At 49.7% G+C, this 21,584-nt stretch overlaps 6 protein-coding genes across 6 annotated transcripts; 3 read left to right on the top strand and 3 right to left on the bottom strand.

Annotated features, from left to right (window-relative positions):
- Positions 1–479: 479 nt before the first annotated feature.
- Positions 480–4,233, bottom strand: F4807DRAFT_429720 (RNB-domain-containing protein). Its single transcript, XM_047998349.1, has 3 exons — positions 4,041–4,233; positions 3,680–3,984; positions 480–3,624 (listed from the first exon to the last, which is right to left on the bottom strand). Exons 1-3 carry the CDS (start codon positions 4,161–4,163, stop codon positions 975–977), a joined length of 3,078 nt encoding a protein of 1,025 aa, XP_047853371.1. The 5' UTR covers positions 4,164–4,233; the 3' UTR covers positions 480–974.
- Positions 4,234–4,775: 542 nt separating this feature from the next.
- F4807DRAFT_135899 (uncharacterized protein) lies at positions 4,776–6,027 on the top strand. The gene is made up of 2 exons (XM_047993053.1): positions 4,776–5,324; positions 5,378–6,027. The coding sequence occupies exons 1-2, from the start codon at positions 4,890–4,892 to the stop codon at positions 5,426–5,428; spliced, it is 486 nt and encodes a 161-aa protein (XP_047853370.1). The 5' UTR covers positions 4,776–4,889; the 3' UTR covers positions 5,429–6,027.
- Positions 6,028–8,090: 2,063 nt separating this feature from the next.
- Positions 8,091–10,319, top strand: F4807DRAFT_135864 (glycoside hydrolase family 17 protein). Its single transcript, XM_047993052.1, has 2 exons — positions 8,091–8,489; positions 8,550–10,319. The coding sequence occupies exons 1-2, from the start codon at positions 8,315–8,317 to the stop codon at positions 10,046–10,048; spliced, it is 1,674 nt and encodes a 557-aa protein (XP_047853369.1). The 5' UTR covers positions 8,091–8,314; the 3' UTR covers positions 10,049–10,319.
- A 3,616-nt stretch (positions 10,320–13,935) lies between these two features.
- Positions 13,936–16,951, bottom strand: F4807DRAFT_135849 (uncharacterized protein). The gene is made up of 2 exons (XM_047993051.1): positions 16,628–16,951; positions 13,936–16,559 (listed from the first exon to the last, which is right to left on the bottom strand). Exon 2 carries the CDS (start codon positions 16,536–16,538, stop codon positions 13,962–13,964), a length of 2,577 nt encoding a protein of 858 aa, XP_047853368.1. The 5' UTR covers positions 16,539–16,559; positions 16,628–16,951; the 3' UTR covers positions 13,936–13,961.
- A 1,308-nt stretch (positions 16,952–18,259) lies between these two features.
- F4807DRAFT_135775 (uncharacterized protein) lies at positions 18,260–19,606 on the top strand. The gene has a single exon (XM_047993050.1). The coding sequence runs from the start codon at positions 18,526–18,528 to the stop codon at positions 19,420–19,422; it is 897 nt and encodes a 298-aa protein (XP_047853367.1). The 5' UTR covers positions 18,260–18,525; the 3' UTR covers positions 19,423–19,606.
- A 1-nt stretch (position 19,607) lies between these two features.
- On the bottom strand, positions 19,608–21,535 carry F4807DRAFT_135769 (uncharacterized protein). Its single transcript, XM_047993049.1, has 2 exons — positions 21,449–21,535; positions 19,608–21,394 (listed from the first exon to the last, which is right to left on the bottom strand). Exon 2 carries the CDS (start codon positions 21,230–21,232, stop codon positions 19,967–19,969), a length of 1,266 nt encoding a protein of 421 aa, XP_047853366.1. The 5' UTR covers positions 21,233–21,394; positions 21,449–21,535; the 3' UTR covers positions 19,608–19,966.
- Between the last annotated feature and the right edge of the window lie 49 nt (positions 21,536–21,584).

Genomic DNA, 21,584 nt, shown 5'->3' with positions numbered 1-21,584 from the left:
TAATAACACTAAACGGTATCACGGCACATACGGGTGTGATATCCTCTACCGGCGATTTTACGGGGCGTTATATGGACTGATTACTAACGGGCGACCAAACAACGGACAGGCTAAAGGACAGGAAGGTCGATGTATAGAGGGGAAAAGCAATATCATCTATTGAAACGCGTTTAAACGGCACCTACGAGGGCCATCCGTCGACCTCCTAGGTATCATAATGCTTGAGGGAAGCGCAGTTCTATTTGGCACAACGTAGTTACTACGAGTGTGTTTGGTGTGGTGTTACCTGTCCGAGTTCGCGCAACCGAGATGACGTATCGTCACTCCCGACGTCTCTAGACTTTGGAGCGTGCCGTAATTTGTTATAGAGCCTGGTAGGGCTCCGGGTGGATTTTGCCCTAAGCAGCACACGTAGCAAGGCAAATAGGCAGTCTACCAAAGTCTTATGATCATGACACAATGCAAAAAAAAACAAAGCTCTTGCCAAACTCATCAAATCAAGTTACCTAATCCCATTGTGCTAGTAGTGATAGCAATGATAGCAGTGATAGGAGTGATAATTGTAACAATGGCTACTCGTAGAGGAGATAAGGGATTTCGTCATAGATCCGAGAAACAAAGGCCGGTAGATTTTTTAGGCCTCGACGTAAGGTTGTTTGTATAGGTACATGCGGAATTAGAGCCGTAATTCCTACCTACCTACTGTACATAGCTCTCCACGTAATCTCTTCCTGGACCTTCATCCTTCCTAACCCCCGTTTTTTCATCCCCTAGTTTAACCCCACGGAGTCTTAGTCTAGTCTGTGTAACAAAGCCGGCGCGGGAGGGTTATGTTTTGCGAGATCGCCGCGATACCTATGTTTCTGGCTTCAGCTCCTCATCTCTTGCCTCCGCCTCTTGTCTCAGAAAGAAGAAGGGCAGGAGTAGGCGAAAAAAAGCGTTCGAAACTCCGCGGAAAAAGCGTCAAAAGCTTGCTAAACAGCAACAGCAGGCTCGAACCCTGCAGCGGCAGCAGTAGCAGACTTGGGTTCCTCCTCGGCGGCAGACTCAGACTCGACCTTCTCGAGGACGCCGAGGGCCTCGACCAGGACGCGGTTCTGGTGGACGTTGACGTCGCGCAGCTTGACCTCGTAGACGTCGCCGACGCGCACGTCGGCGATCCGGACGACGTCGTTCATGGCGTCGGGGCGCAGCGTAGCGGCCCGCTCGAACCAGTCCAGCTTGCCCATGACGGCGCGGCGGCCGGCGACGTGGACGACGCTGAAGCGGAAGGTGTCCGGGATGGGCGCCTCGCCGAAGCGCCACGCGCGGACCAGCGCCTGCAGGATCCACTGGTCGCCGCCGATGCCGCTCGTCAGCGCGCGCGCCTGCCGCTCGCGCACGCGGATCATGGGCAGCATGCGGTCGAGCTGCTCGCGGTCGAAGGGCAGGAAGTCCTGGGCCGTGTTCCCCACCAGGCTCGCGCCGCGGCGGTGCTCCTCCTTCAGCGCAGCCTCGATCTGCCAGTGCACGATGAGGTCCGAGAAGCGGCGCAGCGGCGACGTCGCCTTGGTGTACATGTCTACGCCGAGGGTGAAGTGCGGGCTAGGCACCGTGGTAATCTCGTCGCTGCCTATGAGGGCGCGTAGGTGTTGCCATTGTTGGTCCTTCGGCCGGATACCCTCCCTGAGCTGGGGGTAGAAGACGTCACGCGTGTACTGCTGCAAGAGCTCGACGTTCTTGACGGCGTGGGGTTGCGTGCGGTATGGGATCGGGATCCCGCGCTGGTAACACCATCGAGCTGCGACTTCACCGGCTAGTTTCATCGTGTTCTCGACCAAGTCGGTCCCCGTGCGTCGTGAGTACCCGATACGGATAGAAGGATCTCCGACCAAAGATAAAAAGTTGTCTAGCTCGCGGTTCGGAATGTGATCAAAGTAAGCCTCGGCTTGGGGCCTTGGTTGGAAGAAAGGCGTTGCCCCCTGACGAAGTCGGTGAGCTTGAACCGCTCTCCCCAATTCACACAGCAAAGCTAGTTCGTCCTTTTGCTGGCTATTCAGATCTTGAGGTCGAGTCATCCGTCGCGGCGGTGCCTTGGCTTCCGGAATTGGGCCAAGCGTCATCTCTGTTTCTCTAAAGAGAGGGTCCTCTGTCTTGTCTTCTATCGCTAAAGAAACGTCCTCGCCAGTCATGTACACAACGTCCTTGAGAATTCCAGGGGTAATTTTATAATCCTTAATGATACCATCCTTGCTCACCAACGCGCTGAATGTTAGACATCGCCTGCCCGGAGCTAAAGAAAATATATCCGAGCCAACGTTGGTTGGAAGCATACGCTCAAAATGCCCAGGCAAGTATATCGTTTCTGGAATCAACTCGGCAAATTGAGCAAGTGGAGTCTTTGCTTTAATTGAAGAAGCCGGATCTGCTACATGGGTATGGATCCAATATTTGTCGGGATCAGATGTCCGCTCGAGAGATACGGCATCATCAATATCCACTGTAGCCTCAGAGTCAATGCAGTAAGCAGTGAGATCTTCCCACGTCTTTCTTATAGGAGCCAAGAGATCACTCTTTAAGTGACGTTCGAGACTCTCAGAGGTTGGTCGGACGTAGCCTCCTCCACGCTGGATCTCAACGCCAGGGAAACGTATGTTGTATCGAGCAGGAATTTCCCAGGACGGTATCCAACCGACTTCTTGCAGAAAGGTCCAGCCGGCAGATGCAGACAGGTTCTCGGCATCCTGATATCTATCGAGGGCTTTCAAAATAGCGGAGCCATAGCACTGAAGCCGTGAGTAGCTTGGGAATTTTTGGTAACTTGCCCATAGCTCTATGAACTGTAGGAGTTCTACATCTGTCTCAACAGACCACTCATGTTTGAATGGTTCCGATGAAGGATTCGCTGCCGTCGATGGTCCGATGATACCAGTTCCTGTCCACTGACGGTTCTTCCGACTTCGGTCTATTAACTTGCGGGCGCGGTTAACGAAGCCGACCACTGGGGATTCCGCGACTGTTTCGCCGTTTAACGACTGGGCTCTTCTCTCTAGATACTCTCGCACCATCGTTTCTGCCCTCTGTACGATGCGAACTTCAGAAAGTGGGCTAATTTCAAAGAGATATGACCTCTTATGACCAGTCTGTCTAAGCGGACGGAAGAAAACCTCGTCTTGCAACAAAGCTCTGTGCACAGCGTATAAGGCTTCAGGTTGGAATTTTCCATTCTTGAGATAAGACTTGGGAAGAAGCAATTGTGCGATTTCGTGTAGGGTGAGGTAGCGATGCTTCACTGGGTCGCCGATGAAGGCGCTAGATGCGTCTAAAGTACCGGCATTCTCTTGGTACACCCCCTCAGCGTCCTGAGCAAAGGTCAACATCTTACGCAGCAATTCGGCCCCTGTCGCCATTGAAGGGTTATGGTTGAGATCCTGAAGAGCATTCAGAGCCTCCAACGGGGTTTCACCCTTTGGTAGTTCATTGATGACAGGCTGGAGTTCGGCTGGCTCGATAAAATTGTTCACAACGAAAAGCGTCTTGACGCCCAAGCCAGAAAACCATTTACCACTACTTGTGTAGTAATGCTCATACCCGCTGAAGCGACCTAAGTAAATCGCCAGCATTGGCCGCCTAGAGCTCTCGGAGCTAAGAGATATATGTCAGTTTCTATATAGAGTAGGCATGAGAAGAGTGATCATACCTTAGCTCGACCATGTCACCTGGCTCTAGATTGGCGTCTTCGGCGCGCAAATCGCCCAGTTCATCTCCATCGAATAAGGGTGAAGCAACTTCGAAACTGGCCATGGATACATTCTGTGGCCGAGTGATGGTGTTGGACAATTCGCCATCTGCAGCATAATCGGACAAGATGGTTTGTGCTTCACTTTGGTTCTCTTGCTCCCATCTCCGTAGGCGTTCTCGGGTAGGGATTTTCTTGTCCCCCAATAGATCTAGCGCCTCTGGCTCTTTACCACTGATTTCAGGGTTTTGCACAGTGGTTAAATTCTGTAGATATTTATTAGAGGCATGGCTTTTAAAACGTGTTATAGCGTATAACGTACTCTTATCCATAACGGGTGTTTGGCTCTTGGCAGCACCTTTGCTTCCGACCTCAATACATTTGAAGTGAGCCTTTGAGAGGCGCATCTCCAGCATACGTAAGCCCTTGTCGACGTTCGCAACATTCTTGCTACGAAATTCAACTCAAGGGAATAAGACGGTCAAGCATATAAAACTTGGTTGTCTTGGTTGTCCGTGGTAAAAATTTGATGTTGCAACTTTTCAACGCTTGTGGGGCTTGGCCTTACTTTACCGCCAGCTGCACCTTCTATCTAATCAGCTGCCAACGGCCCGCAATTAACGCCATCTTTAAATTTAACAAGTGCATCCATATTATATAAGGTTATCAGTACTATCTATGAATTCTATAACCTCGTTTCAAATTATATGCGAGACGAAGAGCTATGTGCGTATATGAGAGCCTTTCCATTTCAAATTGATCAAGAACAAATAAATCGCAGTGTTATGAATATAAAACTATTCACGATCAATTTTCCAGCTACCGAGTTCAAGATCGTGATCGGTTACGAATCTGCTAGCCACTTCAGTTCTGCTTTCGAACATCTTACAAGGAGGAAGTCCAACATACACCTCCCTGCTTTCAACTTCATTCCCCAGTGGCCAAATGCAACGTGAAAGGAGCAGTGGAACCTCGCCTTCGGGCATAGGTAGATATGGATTATGTCATAGCCTCAAAGGCCCTCACCTCTGTCTTTGTCCGGTTGCTAGCTTTTTCTATCCGGCCTTCCGTCCCGCTACATAATCTCAGACTCCCTTCTAACTCAACTCACCCGACATTCATCACATATAATTCATCTATCCATCTGCGTCGTGATCATTAACGTCGAACTATGGCTATCAAACATCTCGCACTCTTGGCGTTGGTCGGCGGCGCCTTCGCGCAGACATCCATGGATGACACCGCCACCAGTTTGACCGACATCTCTCCCGCGAGCGATGCTACCGCCACCGACATGTCTGACTCCATGATGACAACGACGGTAACGGATATTAGTGCCACAACATCCGTATCAACGGAGGTGTCTGTATCTTCATCGGAGACTTCCAGTGCGTCTGTCACCGTGTTGACGTCAACGTTGACGGCGTCGTCTATGTCTAGTATGTCTAGCGATAGCATGGGGTCTGATATGTCATCTATGGCCTCCGAGACCGGAACGGGAACGACGGCCGGCGTAGCACCCGTCGGTACTGGCGGAGTAGCGTCGAATGGTACCGGCTCCGGCTCAACGCCCGTAGCAGGAGACGCTGTTATGACCGGTGTTTCGGTAGGCTCTCATTGCTTTACATTTTTCTACCCCACAACTAACTTTAGACGCAGGTCGGACTATTCATCGTGTCCGTAGCACTTACTGCTTTGATACAACTATAATAAAACCGACTGGAGATATCAGTAACTATGAGCAACATATTTATAATAGGATCAAAGGAGGAGGGTCGGAGAAACCAATTACACTCTCTTAGATGGCCTTTCCCTATGTCTATGCTACCTACATGATTCTTTTATTTGGAACAGTCAAAGTTATAGCGGAGGGAATTAGCTTCTGCCAACCAGTTTATTTTACAGGGAAAGGTTACAATCTATAATATTTACTCGGAGCAGCATTGCATCTTTGGACGAAAGACCCTACGTAGCGTGGTTACTTGGATGCGCCTACTGTTAAGCATACAATTATGCGGATAATACCTATGTAAGCCGGCTGACGCTTATCGTTGGTTGTATCATCCGGCTCTCTAGATAAATTGGAAAGGAAACAGAGGACACACCGCTTACACGTTTATCGAAATACAAAATAGCTTGCATGAATAACTAGATATTCATCTCGTAATGGTAGTATGAAGGATTCAAGATGAACTTGAGTCCTTGAGCCTCTAGGCAAAAAGGTATTCAAAGAACACACTAATGTCATCTAGTGGTACGTGACTGGTAAGGAACGAAGAGAGATTGACATTCGAAATACCTGAAACAGCATGTTAATAAAAGCTTGAATAATGGAGCTGTGGAGGATTTGCATGATCTCGGCTCTCGGTGGACAGACGATCAATGATCGGTGAAGATTATTGCCCAATTTGCTGCTGCCAGGTAATATAACAGTAAGTTCTAGGGAGACAAGGCTGAGAACGGTTTAGCTAATAGGATTCTCTGCATGTGTGATTTATATCGGAACGACCAATAGGTACCCATGTGCATCATCCTAGGTACAATTAGTTTCCTTTTCCCCATCCATGATTGTTGGATAGAATTAGCAGATAATACAATAGTACTATGTATGTAGCATCGTGTGGAGGTTGGCCTTGGAAAGCCCAAGATTTAACGTCTGTACCCTAACAGCAGGCTAGACCCTAAGTTTTAAAACGATGAAATCCTATTAGCCTGTTATTAATTTTGTTCAGGTCCACAACTCAGCCAACACTCTAGTGCCGAGCCGTATTAAGGGGTCTTCCAGGGCTTCAGGCTTAAGCATAGTCAAATGTTCTGGTAAATAGGTAGCTTACGTAGCATTGACTGCCCAGCTGCCGGTATGCAGTGTAATGAATGTAATGTGGGAAAGGAATATTGAAGCTAAAGCCTGTGCCGATAGTAGGCTATTCCCCAGACCAGCGCAACCAACACAACTTTCAGATAAGCCGGCAGGCTGGTCGACAACCGAGACGGAAAGGACCCGTCAAGTTTATAATCAATCTATTCTGTGCGGCTTAGGGGCGCTGTAAGGCACAGTTGCAGAGTATGGAGCCGAGCGAGATGGACGATCATCGATGATTGATCAAAGGATCAGCGAACGAAGAGTTATTGGCATCTCTGCATCTGAGATCACTCCGCCTTCGGATCATTCTGCTCATCTTCCCGTTCATACACTAAGTTGTTAGGTCGCGTACATGTGCTGGGGAATACCGACGACCGTAGCTGAGCAAAGCTAAGCAACCTTGAAGGCAACGATAATGATTCCTCCGGGTTGGAATGACGTGGGTTATGGAAAGCGTAGTAGTATGTACCGTACTATGGTAATTGGAGATAGGGGAGAGGAGAAGATGAACCAATCAAGGATCAGTTAACTTCCGAACGAGAGGAAAAGGAGTTGTGCCTTCCAGCGTTTCCCCCATGTTTATCTTGATAGTTGACGCGCTTGGGAAGTCTAATAATAATAGTTGTAGCGATTCAATGTTAGGAGTGGTTAGGTACGAGGGTACTTCGTATTACAGTTAGTCCTTGCTATCTCTAGAGCGAATAGGTTTAGTCAGGGCCGATGTGTAATTTCGCTTGGCTGTCGGGCAATTTCCCTGAGCGACAAAAGGAAAGACCGCATATCCCCACAAGAAAAAGAGGATCGCCTTCCAAGAAAGGTCGAAATCACTCGCCGAGGCCGCGACTGATTGGTCAATCCGACAAACACTTTATGAACAGTCTCTCAATCGGGCCAAGCTTGCACCTTTTCCACCCTTTTTTCCAACGCCCCTTATTCACCGTTTTCTCGAACATGTCCTACCAATCCGGCAGTGCGGTCACGCCTAAGTCATCGCACAGCGCTCATCTTCCACCCGAAAAAGAGATTTACTTTTTCTGTTCAATATTCGGAGTTTAATATGGACTCAGTCGATAAGCGGCGAGACACCGTGGCGGCCATGGGCTGCAAATTTATGGAGACCGCATATGTAGGTACCTGAGCGGACTGAGCCAGCAGCTCAGTACTAGGTAAGTCTAATGCTATCTGTGCAAAAATCCGGCCTAGAAGAACTGGGCAATTGCTGGGCGCGCTCGAACGGGTACCCCTGGTCACCCTAGCAAGTACCCATGCATCGCCAGGAACCATTTGCAGAAGATGCAGAAGAAAATGGAGAAAGTGGCAGAATGGAGAGCAAGGGGTGCCCAGGATAAGCGGAGACAGACGCTGTCAGTGCTGGCTCCCCATTTGCTCCATTGCCAAAAACAACATCAAGTAAAATTGGCACTTGACAGACCCATGAAGCCATGGCGCCCCTAATAAAACTACATGGTCTGCCGTTGCCATGATACCCTCCTTATTTTTTCCCTTCCCTCCTTACGAAACGATCATATTAATGTCGATGCCGTGACGTGAAAGCGCATCTTCCAGCTTTCGTCCTTTCGTACCCAACCCACCGCTTCACTCTTTCAGCGGGCACTCGTTTTTACGATCTCACGAAAATCAGCAAACAGCTCTACATTATTGAATAAGCGCAGCCGGTTCCGGTTAATTGAAGTCAGAAATTTCCAAGGAGTTTTTCTCAAGAGGCGGATATAATGAAGGCCACTTTTGCTGCCGCCGCCGTTGCGGCTCTGGCCGGTAGTGCCGCTGCCGGTAGCGTCCATCACAGACACGCCCACGCCCACGATCAGGCTCGTGCTTTCGCGAAGAGGGACAACAGCACCTGTGGATGCACCACGATCTACAGCACCTACTACGGTGAAGCTACTCGTATGTGACAAATCATTGAATGATCGCATTAAACAGTCATGATCTAACCGTGTTGATTAGTCTCTTTCCCTCCGGTGCCGGCGACTACTTCCGCTCCTCCTGCGCCGGTTACCCCTACCTCGACCGCGGTTGTTGTGCCTACGCCAGTACCCCAGACCTGCTCTACCACTGGTGTTTACACTTTCCCCGCCACGACCGTCACCCTGACCGAGTCTACGACTGTCTGCGTTCCTTCCACCACTTCCGTACCCGTTGGTACTCACACTCTTGGTGGTGTTACGACTGTCGTCAGCACCGCGACTACCGTCACTTGCCCGTACGCTACCGTTTCCACCAGCGGAAGCGTTACTACCAGCGTCGTCGAGACTACGACCTACGTGTGCCCGTCCGCTGGTACCTACACCATCGCCCCTCACACCGTAACTGCTAGCCAGCCTACCACCGTTACTGTTCCTTCCGTTACCAGCTACACTCCCGGTACCTACACTCAGCCCCAAGTTGTGACTACCGTCACTGAGACCAGCACCGTTGTGTACTGCCCCTTCGACATCCCCACTCCCAGCGCATCCACCACTCCCGTTGCGGTCCCAACCAGCGCTGCTGTTCCTGCTATCTCCGTGTCGGTATCTATCCCTGCACCCGCTGTTTCTTCTATCGCCGTCTCGTCGGTTGTCCCCTCGGCCACCGTCGTCCCCTCTTCTTCCTCCGCCAAGCCGTCGCCTTCCGGCGCTCTCGGTGGAGCCGCTGGAAAGCCATGGGGTATCTCTTACACCCCCTACGAGACCAGCGAGGCCGGTGGATGCAAGAGCCAGAGCGAGGTTGAGAAGGACATTGCTGCCATCGCCGCTGCCGGTATCACCAGCGTCCGTGTTTACTCCACTGACTGCGATACTCTGACCAACGTCGGTGGTGCTTGCGCTAAGCACGGACTCAAGATGATCCTTGGTATCTTCATCGACTCCCCTGGCTGTGACGCCAGCAACCCTAGCGTCACTGAGCAGATCAGCGCCATCAAGAGCTGGGCCCAGTGGGATCTCGTTGAGCTTATCTCCGTCGGTAACGAGGCCGTCTTCCACGGCTACTGCCAGCCTTCCGAGCTTGCTTCCCTCATCACCAAGTGCAAGGGCGAGTTCAGCGGCTACACCGGAAAGTACACCACTGCCGAGACCGTCAACATCTGGCAACAGAGTGACTTCTCTTCTGCTATCTGCGGTGTCGTTGATGTCGCTGGTGCTAACGCCCACGCCTTCTTCAACACCCAGACCGATGCTTCCCAGGCTGGTCAGTTCGTCAAGGGCCAGCTTGACATCATCGACAACATCTGCAAGAACGTCCCCGGTATCATCCTTGAGACGGGTTGGCCCTCTCAGGGTGAGGCTATGGGTCTTGCCGTTCCTGGTGTGTCCCAGCAAGCTGAGGCCATCAAGAGCATTGTCAGCGAGTGCGGTGACAAGGCTGTCCTCTTCAGCTTGACCTCCGACCAATGGAAGGACGGTAACACCGCCTGCAAGTGCGAGCGTTACTTCGGTTGTGCTTCCGTCCTCGGCATCAGTCTGTAAATAGACAAGGAGTGCTAACGCATAAGCGCTGTATTGTACATTCTCACATAGTTCTCCAAACGGTTGCAATATATACGCTCTAGCTACGGAGGAGTTTATGGATGAATTAAGATCGGGGAGGTCCCTTTGATATGTAGGAGCGATGCCAAGGGCGGATCGGGCGGCGCAAGCAAGCGAATGTATGTTCGAGTCGCACGACTTTAGGAGGTGCCACGAATACCATCGACCTGTTCGAACGTAGGGTCTGATTCATAATGTTGTAATCTACTAGTGTCTATTATTGGATAACTCTGTTTGTCTCGATTCGCGCTCCGTGTGTTTACCCCCTATTGCTGTCCTTATGATATTCTTGGCCTTCCGAAGAGTCCTTGAATTTCCAAGGTTGATACTTTTCTCATTTGCCAGTCCACTCCCAGAATAGGGAGTGGGCGTTGGATTTATTTCACTTCGCAGTATAGTTTATATACTAGTGTATTTCACATCTTCCTAAAGTGTCAACTTTATTTGAACATCTTGATTGCAACTAATCCCAATCCATAGTATGTTCCCAGGTTTACCATCCCGTTTCCTATATAACATGTAAGAAATTCCATTTCCGTTGTCTTTAGATCTATCATGGCTGCCCTTCCGATACACATCCATCCCATCATGAAATAGGGGAAAAGAAATGCAGTCTCCTCTGATTAAGCAGGTATAACCCATCTCGAAGGCTCGATGCCTCCCGTGAGCTCCTCAACCAGTACCACCTCCTCACCAGCATCGTCTTCTACCCCGACATCTCTAATCACTCAATTTAGTTTAAGTCTTTTGTCCCATTGGTGTTGTCATTGTATCAGAAGAATACCTCTGTATCGTATTCAAGGGTATCAAAAAATTGTGTACCTACCCCTAGATCATCAAAATACCTTTCAAAATTCCCTGAAAAACATTCGTGCAGTTATACTAATGAGATGTCATTGAATATATATTTATAACGTGCATGTATATTAGTAATATAACTCATTCCTAATAAGCCCATCAACCAGTTCCGGTGTCCTCGAGTCCCACAAGCGCCAGGGCGCGACGAAATAGTAGCGATTATCGCGTTCGCTCATCATTCGAAATATGCGTCTCATCAAATAGTCGCCATTCTTCAGTCGCTCGAATTCTTCTTGGCCGAGTCTCCGCCTCACGAACTTTGGATATCCTGTTTTCGGTTGTGTATGAGAGTATTGGCAGAGAAACCAGATCCCTGAGGCTCTCTTTCTTGGCATGTATCTTCCCTAGCCTGGCGCTTCGGCGTAAGTTCTGTTTTTGAGATAAGTGGCAAGTTTGTGGATATTGTCTAAGTGACCCTTGATTAGTTTTGACGTCCCTGGACTCAGTGGTTATTGGTAGAGTAGATCCTTTGGATTCGGATCGCAAGAAAACCGTGGGATCGGTGACAGAGGGCTCGGGTTGCCCTTTACCACTATCGGTTGAAGTCACATTACGGGCGAATGAGCAAGGAGGTGGGTTTTCAATGCCGTATGACTCGACATTGGCGAACGAATGAGGTTTTTCAGAAACCTGAGGCGTTAAGGCTCGTGGGTGAGGTGGTTTCTCTAAGCATTCCAACTCTTTCTCAAGGTTCGAGACGACCTCACTGTAGAGCCGCATCCTCATTGATTCAAGTTGCCCGGGGTTCTTGTAAAGTTGTAAGCAACCACGAACAGCCTTAGCATAATACTTATTCGCCGATATCCGTCCTTGTTCGAGAGCAACTAATAAGGTGATGTATAAACTTGGCGTACCAAGTTTATCCCGTTGTGTTGCCGTGATTTCTTCTCCGAATTCTAGTTCAAATAGTAGCTTTCCAAATGATAAAAAGTCGGAAGGCCCCTTGAAGTATGGATGTTCAATCCCTTCCGTTGGACTGACCAGATGTGATCCGCAGCCCAGGTAAGGAGGAAGCTGTAACAGATTTTCGCGCTGGTGTATCGCCAATGAGGCCAGAAAATACAAATTAGCTGCTTCCCACCCATACTTTGTCCATTTACAATCGTATAGGTGCATGAAAATATGCCCAAGATTCAACGCAAGCCTCCTTTTCTCCCATATGGTAAATCTATCTTCTGAGTTCCATGTTATCCGTTGGAAGTGACCTGCTTTTATCAAATCATACAACGATTGGCCCAGTGTCGCATTATCTTGTGCAGTGAGGGTGTCGATGTTCTCAGTAGCAACTAGCTCTTCGTTTAATAGGTAAAGTTGAAGGTGTTCGTTCAAATGTAAGGCTCGCTGAATCATAGAGCAGAGCTCCCTCACAGCTTTTAATATACCATCTTGGGTTTCGTAATTACTTATAAGCAACATGTTAACCCTTATGACAGCCTTTGTAAGAAGTAGGTACGAAGACTTATGTATGCGAAGGATATGAACAGGAGGTTCTTTGCCAGAGGGTAGCATCGCTACTATGGCCCACGCATGAGCTAAGGAGTAAATTCAATGTTGCCAAAGATATATGCCTATCCAAATTTTGTAACTAAGGTAACTGGATCATCATCCCATGGGTAACTCCGTATCTGCATTCTGAGAAGATGGAATGTAGTCTGTCGAGGATATTTTCCGTAAAAATTCGAATCTTGTCGCCCACATCGACCGATTCCTTCTTAGTCGAAGGGGTTATAAAAGAGCGTAGAGGGGCTGGAGCGATATATATGAGAAACCTGTTGACGTTCGTAATAGTTTCGACGGCACATTGTAAAGTGACTGCCGTAGTTGATGATGGGTCAAACCGAAATAAGTATTCTCTTAGTACAGATTCAGTTCTACATTCGGAGAGCCTGCCAAGCTTGGGGAAACATATACGTAGATCCTCCGAAAAGGAAGATGAAGGTATAGATTTGCCCGTGCCAGAAGGCCGACTTTTTGAAGAAAACAATAAGGCAGCTTCAATTAGTTTCTCATCCGCAAAAGACTCGAAAAGTTGAAGAAGTTATATCAGCTTGGACCGGCATTCTTGCACAGTGGCTTCAGAGAGACCAGAGCCTTGTGGGCTTGAAAGCTTGACCATCTGTATCTCCTGGCAGAAATCGTCGACGGCATTGTGATAAGCCTTGTCTTCATGCGAATTCGACAGCTCGCCCTTTGCATGTTGTGCGCTTAAGAAGATGAGCGGAAGTGTTTGTTGGATAGCCTTCCATTCTTCAAGATCTTCAAGCTGCGGCATATGCCAACCATCGAATCTATAGGGGCCTGTGCCAAGATATTATTGACCATTTAGCTAGAACAAGAGAGATGTTTGATATGAGATGAGATGATTAGAGATGTAGGAAACGTAGAATTTGAGTGCGAAAGCGCGAGTGGAAGTGAAAGTGAAAGTGGCAAGTTGGGGCTGAGACTGAAGGTAGGAAGGATCGAAGATGAGCTCTGAATTGGACACGGGTAATCTCACATATACTATACCTGCGAGGTATATTGAAGAATGACGTAGATCAGCTACATAAGTAGTAAACTTAGCAATGCGTGCGTGATCTGTTACAGCCTTTTGCTACGCCAGACCTTAGACAGTATGCTGTTAAGGGGTATCTTGAGTTAGAAATCACACGTTCCACGGCACTATCCACGAGAAACTACAGGAAAAGTCAGGTCATATTTACTCGTCAGATTACAGCCTACTTTCTAAGTAGGCATCCTATCCTTCCGTTCTATCCCGCCATACTCTTCCATCTGTGTACAACCATACGGTACACCGGGAATTCGACGCGCAACACTTGCTCTGCATCGGTCATTCAAACTCGCTCTGAAAACAAAAAAGTACGGGAGAAACCGCCAATTCCAAGATTTCCGAACAACGCCCCCGTAAGTGTTAAGAGTCCATATACATTACAACACCCCTGACCAATGCATCCGTCCGAGTATCCTTAACCCCTCGTCTCGCGATTTATCCCGTTCACGCTGCTGGGTCCGACTCGGGTATTCCGTTGAGTGCTTCTTCTGGAATGGCCTCGACGGGCAAATCAATATCTTTGACTGGGTGGAGCAGCATGGGTGGTAGACACATCCTGCCCTCACCGCCGCGCATTTCGTTGACACTCGTGCCATTTTTGCTCTCGTCCACTGTCATCTCGAACTCTTCGCCACCATCGTTGTTCACCTTTAGGCCGAGCCACCTTCGATACAAGTTCGGTGCGAATCCCGAGTTGTAGAACCATGTGAGACCTATGAGGTTATGCTCACGCTGACCGAAGACGGAAGTGCGTGAACCTCCAGTGGCTCCGTTCTTGCCGTTGTTGAGGGTTCGGGCGAAGATCTCTGTAGGCCACTCACGGTCCACGTATAAAGGATGCGGTACGAATACTGCCTTGTAACCATGTTGCAAGGCGACGGTACCTGGCCACATCTCTGGGAAAGCGTGGTGTTTGAAGAAGGCAGTCTCTCGGTGCATCTTCATGAGCAGGCGACGAGACATGCGAGATGCAGTAATGATCTGGGCTCTACGGGGCGGCATTCCGTTCCCATCTGTTGTGTTGTAGCCGGTAATGTCATTGGCCAGACCCCATGTAGTCCCTTCGGGATCAAACATAGGGTTGAATGTGATGTATTCGGCCTCCTCGCCCACTCCCCACACGTACTTATCCTTTTCATAAGGTGTCTCCGGCACAGGGTCTTCTTCGGGTTCAAACCAATCTTTGGGATCTTTAGGCCTTTCAGGCCCCCAGATAGGCTTATCGCCACGGTTGGCCTGCGACTGCTTGTTTGCTCCAGAAACACCATCCCAGATATTATCAGCACCGGTGACACCCATTTCGCTTTGTACCCGTACCATCTGCTTGAAGTCCTCCCACGTTCCGTGTACGGAAGGCACGTAAAATCGTCCATTTCGTTCCCAGAGGCCCTTTCTTGGTTGGTCCTTAGCCCATTTTTCAATCTTGGTAAATAGATCATAGTAATGGCCGATGTAACGAATATCCATCTCCCATTGCCAGTAGTAGTCATACTCTGGGTGTTGATAAGCAAAATATTGCATGGCCATCTGCAAACCACGATAGACACCATGTACAGGCAAATCCGGACCACGAGCGAAAAGATCGAAGATACCCTGGTAGAGAGACAGCATCTGAGTCTCCGTCCAGAATGTGACGAGACCTCGGAATTCCTCTGGTACGGTCTCCTCGATTCGTTTTTTATATGTGGCCGAATCCGCCCAGATAGGGTGTGCAGCGTCATTCTTAACTTGTACGAGCAAGTGAACGTCGTAACGGCCACCGGATGCTAACGCCAATTCGCTGATCAGGGAACGGATGTTCATAACATCTTCCTCCTTCCAGAAATATTCGTCCCAGCAACGAATAACAACAGCAGTTCTTGGCAATCGTTTCTCAATAGATTCACCATCGGATACTGCCGCCGAGCTCTTTCCTTTTACCTCATCTACCGGAGACTTCGCAGATTCTGCAGGCAAGGTATCACGCGCCTGGACGTTAATAGCGGCGGCACCTTCATCGATATAGAAGCCATGAGGGGAAGGAGGCTTAGCAGGCTGGGTCTTGTACCGGGCAACATTTGCTCGATAACAACGTCTTTGGATATCGGCCCAGTCCATCCCGCTCCAGTCAACTTGGGGCACTTTCTCCCATGTAGACTCGTAGCCTTCCTTCTCGCCATGTTCTCCAGTGCCTAGACCACCGGACCTAACAGAGTAGCCAAAGCCATACGGCCCATATCTGCCATACCTTTCGAAACATATATCTTCAGGGAGCCCCAAAAGCTCATGTGAGCCAAGAACAGCTTCGGGGAAACCGTTGGGACGCCCCTCATAGTAGCGAACAGGGGGTACGCGCACTTTGTTGGCCTTGTCGAGATAGCACTCCTGGAATTGCTCAGGGGCGTTCTGGAAGACACTCTGCGGGTAGCGGATGTATTCCTTGCTAGCAGGCAAACTCCGTTCCTGAACATCAGGCTTATAAATGGTATTGTTGACATATGACAACTTGTCTATAGGTGGTTCGCCTGGTAAACGTGGATATTCGGGAAGATTCTGGGAGAAAGAGACTAAGTTTCTAATGCCGCCGTAGTATCTCGTAAGGAACGGATAAGATTCCCATGGAGGAGGAGCTGACGCAGGTCTGTCGATCCTGCCTTCGGCAAGTGCTCTATTTTCGTTATGGCTGGCCCTAATGAGGGTAAGGATCATCATAACTATGAAAGTTGTTAAGCCAAAGCACAGGTACCGAACGACCTTGTTGGGTAGACGGTAGCCAAAGGGCTGGCGTGGTTTGCTAGAAACCATAAAGTGTCTTTTGGACATTATGGGCGTGGCGGCGGTTATAGAAGCACTCGTATATCGCGAGTTGTTGGTGCCTGGGGATGATGAGGTGATAGAATATCCATCGGAGTCGGAGTCGTCGTATGAGTCGTTTGAATCTCGCTCCTTGCTTGGTGTTTGTAGGTTTAGGTTTTCGTAAAGGGGCAATTTGGATTGTCGGCCATCGCGAGAGCGCAATGGATTCCAGGAGGAAGTTCCCATCTTGGATGGGGTTGAATAATTCTAGCGACGATAATCAGTACGATGATCCCATGTTTGCGTCGACATGTGTTTTAAAAGGGGCTACCAACTTGTACACCAACTTGACCTAATTGTTGATTGATTTCTTTATGCCCAACTTGGGAGATTACATGTACTTAGATACGTAGTGATAAATTCAGAAAATCTGTGTAAATATTTTGCACCTAGATGTTGACACTTTTTACGAATTGTTTTTTTGGAGGGGGTTTATAACTAGGAAACAAGGAAATTGAGAGTCAAATCAAGCTGGATCGCAATCGACAATCGATACGTGATTCGACAGTTGGTTGTTTTGGGAGTACCGTCTCACATTGTCCACTAAGCCCCCTAGGGCTATCCTTGTTATTTACCCCTGATGCATTCGACGACCTGGCAACGGCCCTCGAAAGCATTAGGCAGATACTTAAAATACTTCGTACTTCGGGTAGAATCCCGGTCTGTTGACGTAATTGCCTACAATGAACCAATCAAAGCATTCTATTTTTGCAAACCAATTAGAGAGCAGGAAAGTGTGTTTAACTAATCGAATGTTGCATCTAATGAATACATGTACATACACGGGTGATACCTAGTACGTGGGGTAAAGACCCAGGCAGCCCAGGCTCGTTTAACGTTATACATAATATTCCGCTCCCACGTTCAACATGTCAACCAGTTGATGTCAACATCGGCAAAGCTCAGTAACATCAATTGATCTTGCAACCCGAGAAACGCATGTGGTTTATAACTTGAAAGTCACCTTTGATATCTGTTATATTATATTCTATATATACCGTTCTCTTTGTGCAACTCCCACATACAGCATAGCCATCAAGATGAACCTCCATCGAGGCCAAGCATTTTCAACTGTTGACAACGAATCGACCACGTGGTCACGAGGACACAAAAGCTAGCAAACTGTCATGGAAAAAGATGAGTTCTTATGGGCTGACGTCCCACAGAGAGTCCATCGAATGAACGAGACCACACCTACATACCTAGGTGCGCATCCGGTACTCTGTAGATTACCTACAAGTGCACCGACTTGCAGCGGCTCGCAGAGTCGGGATGCCGATAGGATCGTTCCGTTGCAAATGCTCGCTATCACTGGACAATGATACGTCTGGACAACATCCGTAGGCGCTTCACCTTAGCAACTTTGGGTTAAGCTGCGACGCCGCCTCCGACTGCGGGCTCCCATCTGCAGCCGCATTATATGGGGATGCTACTCTGGATATGATTTATATTGCATATTGCATATCTGCAGGTCCGATCACACACAATCCCAACAGCTCCGGCACTTTTCCATTCAAAAACATTGAAATCGCACAGAATTCGCCTTGTGTTGCTCTGTCCGAATTGGCTCTTCAATCGGGTTGGTTTACGGCCATCTTTGGACCCAATATATACATCACTCCTTCGTAACCTCCGGGCCATGGTTATGTCAGATTTCCATCCTCAACCCACTCAGCTGTCAACTGTGGATCAATTGTTATAATTGTATGGTAGGGACACTGGAGCTGTACGTCGACGTGCGGGAGTCCAAGTGGCTATTTCCATCCCATAGTCCGTATTGGATTCTCCAGATGTTATGTCAAGGTTTCAATACCGGTTCCGCTGACGGTTTGTGGCTACACTGGCTAGTCTAGTAACCCTACGCCCCTGTGCCTGGCTTCGAACATCTATCACTTGACCCTCGGTAGGAAGCAGCCAGTCACCTGAGATCTCCAATGTCTCTCAAATTTCTGTTCCTTCTTCCCTTGAAAGGTATAAATCGCCCCTCTCAATCCCAATTCCCATCAGTTACAAAACACCTGGGTAAGACTTCACTCGTGCTTTTAGGCCTTCAGGTTTGTCCCTTACGAACAATTCGCTCCAGCCACTTTCTTTACTCAAGCAACCCCTCTACGACGATCTTCACTCTGGTCGTATGGTCTAGCTGATCTTCCACAACGTCTTCTCTGACATCATGTCCGGTATACTTACACGGACTAACACCTTCACACACTCTTCCATCGACTCCTGTCCCAACCAAGATGTCGACCCTGTGGCTATCAACGTGACTATCCGACAAGACCCGCTATCCGTCACATTAGATGGACCTGCTATCTTTGCTATTTCTATCATTCTTATGTTTGGCATACACTTAGTCGAGCCATCTGTTCTAGCTATGTCCGTCGGCCTGGCCACTGGCCTTGTGTTCATCCACAATGACTACCAAAACTACTTGAAACTTGGTCCTGGGGGAACACCAGCAACTTTTCCCGGATATCTCCGTATCAATTGGTTCAAGCTCTGGGCCTGCAGAGTAGATCCCTTCAACCCTCTCCCAGCAGACCCGGACATTCAGCCGGCTGTTGGGGTCTTCCGTAACAGACCCCTTCCTTACCGATGCGGCCTACGCCCGAAGGTAGTTGGGATCGCACCCCAGCGACAGGTAGATCAGTTCGGGTCCCGGGAATGCTACCTCGCCCTGCGGCGCATCCTGGAGAACCACGGTCACATGAACTCGGATGAGGTGGGCGTTGGCACCTCGTGCTTCGAGAAGCATGGCTTAGGGTTATTTGCCCGATACCCTTTCAACAAGACGTGTCAGGGGGAGATCTGCCACGTCCATAACTCGGACTATTCAATGCACCTCAACCTCCACCCAGACGATGTGAAGGAGGTTATCGAGAAGGGCTGGGGACAACGCCACCCGTTGACGAGCCAGTGTCTGCTGAAGATGCCCGTCCCGAAACAATTTACGATGGTGTATGCCCCTCGGACGGTGGATGAGCTGAAAGTTGTATGCCAGATCATCGAGGCGGCTGGTTGGTGGGTCAGCGCAAAGGAGATGAAGCTAGACTTGCTGGAGGATATGTAAAACCTCTCAAAGAGAGCTCCACGTACTGGATAACCGAACTGCGAATCTTGTGGCTCGGAACGTAAGGACGGTTACGTGAGATAATGATGTTTAGTAGTCGATGACCTCGAATTATTCCCAAAAGTTAAAAGTTAGAAATAAAATATAAATTCATTAATTAATACCATTCCTAATACGCATCTTTTGAGAATGGCGTATGTAGCTATTCGATCAAATTTACTCAGCTCTTAATTGAAAACCATCTAGGACAATATGCTTGATTAACTATGAAGGTATTCCCAACCACCCAACCACCCACGCAGAATCCCGTCTCACGAGACGCACGTTTTGAGAGATTCCCTAGTTAGTCATTTGTAATTATGTCATCGTGCAGAGTCAAGAACCCCTTGCCCCTCGCAGTGCAATCGCAATCGCAATCGTACATCGTGACTTCTTTTTTCTCAAGTCATAATACATAATACACACAGCATAGATAGTTTACGTAGGTAGGGACTATCATTCTCTCTAGTCCTTTTAGGTCCTTAATACGTGCTCTTCCACGCTCTCAATCGTCGCTATCTTCGCCCTCCACGTCCTCGTCTTGCTTCTTGCCGGACCTCCTATACTTCTCGCGGCCCGTCGCTATCGTAGCCCTTACCGTGCGGCCGTCGAACGCGCGGCCGTCCATCAGGTTCACGCACGCCTCGGCGGCCTCGGGGGTTTTGAACTTGACGCTCGCGATCCCCTCTTCCTCCAGATCGTACAGGACGACGTTGGTCACGGGCCCGAGCTTGGAGCACTCCTCGCGGATGTCCTCCTTGATCTCCAGCATTGCGGCCGGGTCCTCGTCCAGCTCCTTGAGCGTGAACATGTGGCGCAGGACGACGACGCGGTCGCGCCGCGCCGCGGTTTCGAGCTGTGCGCCGTACGGGCCCTCGTCGTCGTCCCAGTCCGCGAGCTTCGCGTCCAGCTTCTGCGTCCGCTTGATGATCTTCTGCTTCTCCTGCTCGCGGGTGCGGTCGCGCGGCTTGCCGGCGCCGGTGATGTGGTTGCTGCGATCGCTCTCGGCCTCCGCGCCGCCGCCGGCCTTACCACCGTTGCCGCTGCCATCCTTGCCCTCGCCCCCTTCTCCCTCGCGCTCGTAGTGCGTCTTCTTGTAGCTCGAGTCCGCGGCCTGGACGCGCATCTTGCCGCTCGGCAGGCCCGAGGGCGAGAAGCGGAAGTCGGTGTCGTCGAGCAGCATGATGGCCATCTCGACGCTCTGCGGCTTGAAGAACACGATCAGCGCGTCGCCCTTGAAGTTGCCGGCCTCGTCCGTATATAGCTTGATGCGCGGCCGCCCGCTGTCGATCTCCTCGGCGATGACGCCGCACTTGCGCGAGAACGCCTCGTGCACCTCGTCCACCGTGACGTCGAGCGGCAAGCCCGTGACGTAGATAGCCGTGTTCTGGCGCGGCTGCGGCGGCTGCTTCTGCCGCTTCTGCGGGCGCTGCTGCTTCTGGTTTTCCTTTCCGTCGCCCTCTCCCGCGCCCGATCGGTCGCCGCCGCCGTTCGCGTGGCCCTTCTTGCGCTTCTTGTTCGGCACGTTGCTACTATCGTCATCTGGGCTCGCCGCACCGCCGCCGTACGCCGACTGCTGCTGCGCGAGCAGCTCCTCGTCCAGCACGGGGATCCACCGCTTCAGCTGGGCGTCCCACTCGAACTCGCTGCCGTCGTCCTGCACCGCGATGTATTTGTTGTCGAGCTTCGAAAACGAGATGCGTTCGTCGTGCTCGAACTCTTGGGGATTCGTCGGGAAGGAGAGACCTGGTGCGGGTTGCGGGTCCGCCATTGTATTCAATGCGTGCCAATTGAAAATGAAGCGAGGCGCGAGGTTTTGTGTGGAACGAAGGTGAGAGCGGTATTTGTTTGGGTGACGATGACAGGACGGTCGAAGAAAAGTGAGTGTTTGTAGAGGAAGGTACCTAGCTTCTATTGCAGGATTGCAGGGGTCCTTCGTACGTCAGTTGCCAGTAAGTTCTGTAGGTAGGTGCAGCGTAAAATTTACCGGCACTAAAGTTGTATTACCCAATCAGCATTAGCCTTTGATTTTTATGCATACTAATACGTCCTATAGACACTTAGAGAGCTGCTCGTTGCAAATAAGGTGTTACTTCAAGCTAGTATTAGATTCAAAATCAAAT

The sequence above is a fragment of the Annulohypoxylon truncatum genome (assembly GCF_022578515.1).
Source record: "Annulohypoxylon truncatum strain CBS 140777 unplaced genomic scaffold F4807scaffold_20, whole genome shotgun sequence".
In the NCBI taxonomy this organism is placed as follows: Eukaryota; Fungi; Ascomycota; class Sordariomycetes; order Xylariales; family Hypoxylaceae; genus Annulohypoxylon; species Annulohypoxylon truncatum.
This window is presented reverse-complemented; position numbering and strand designations above follow the sequence as displayed.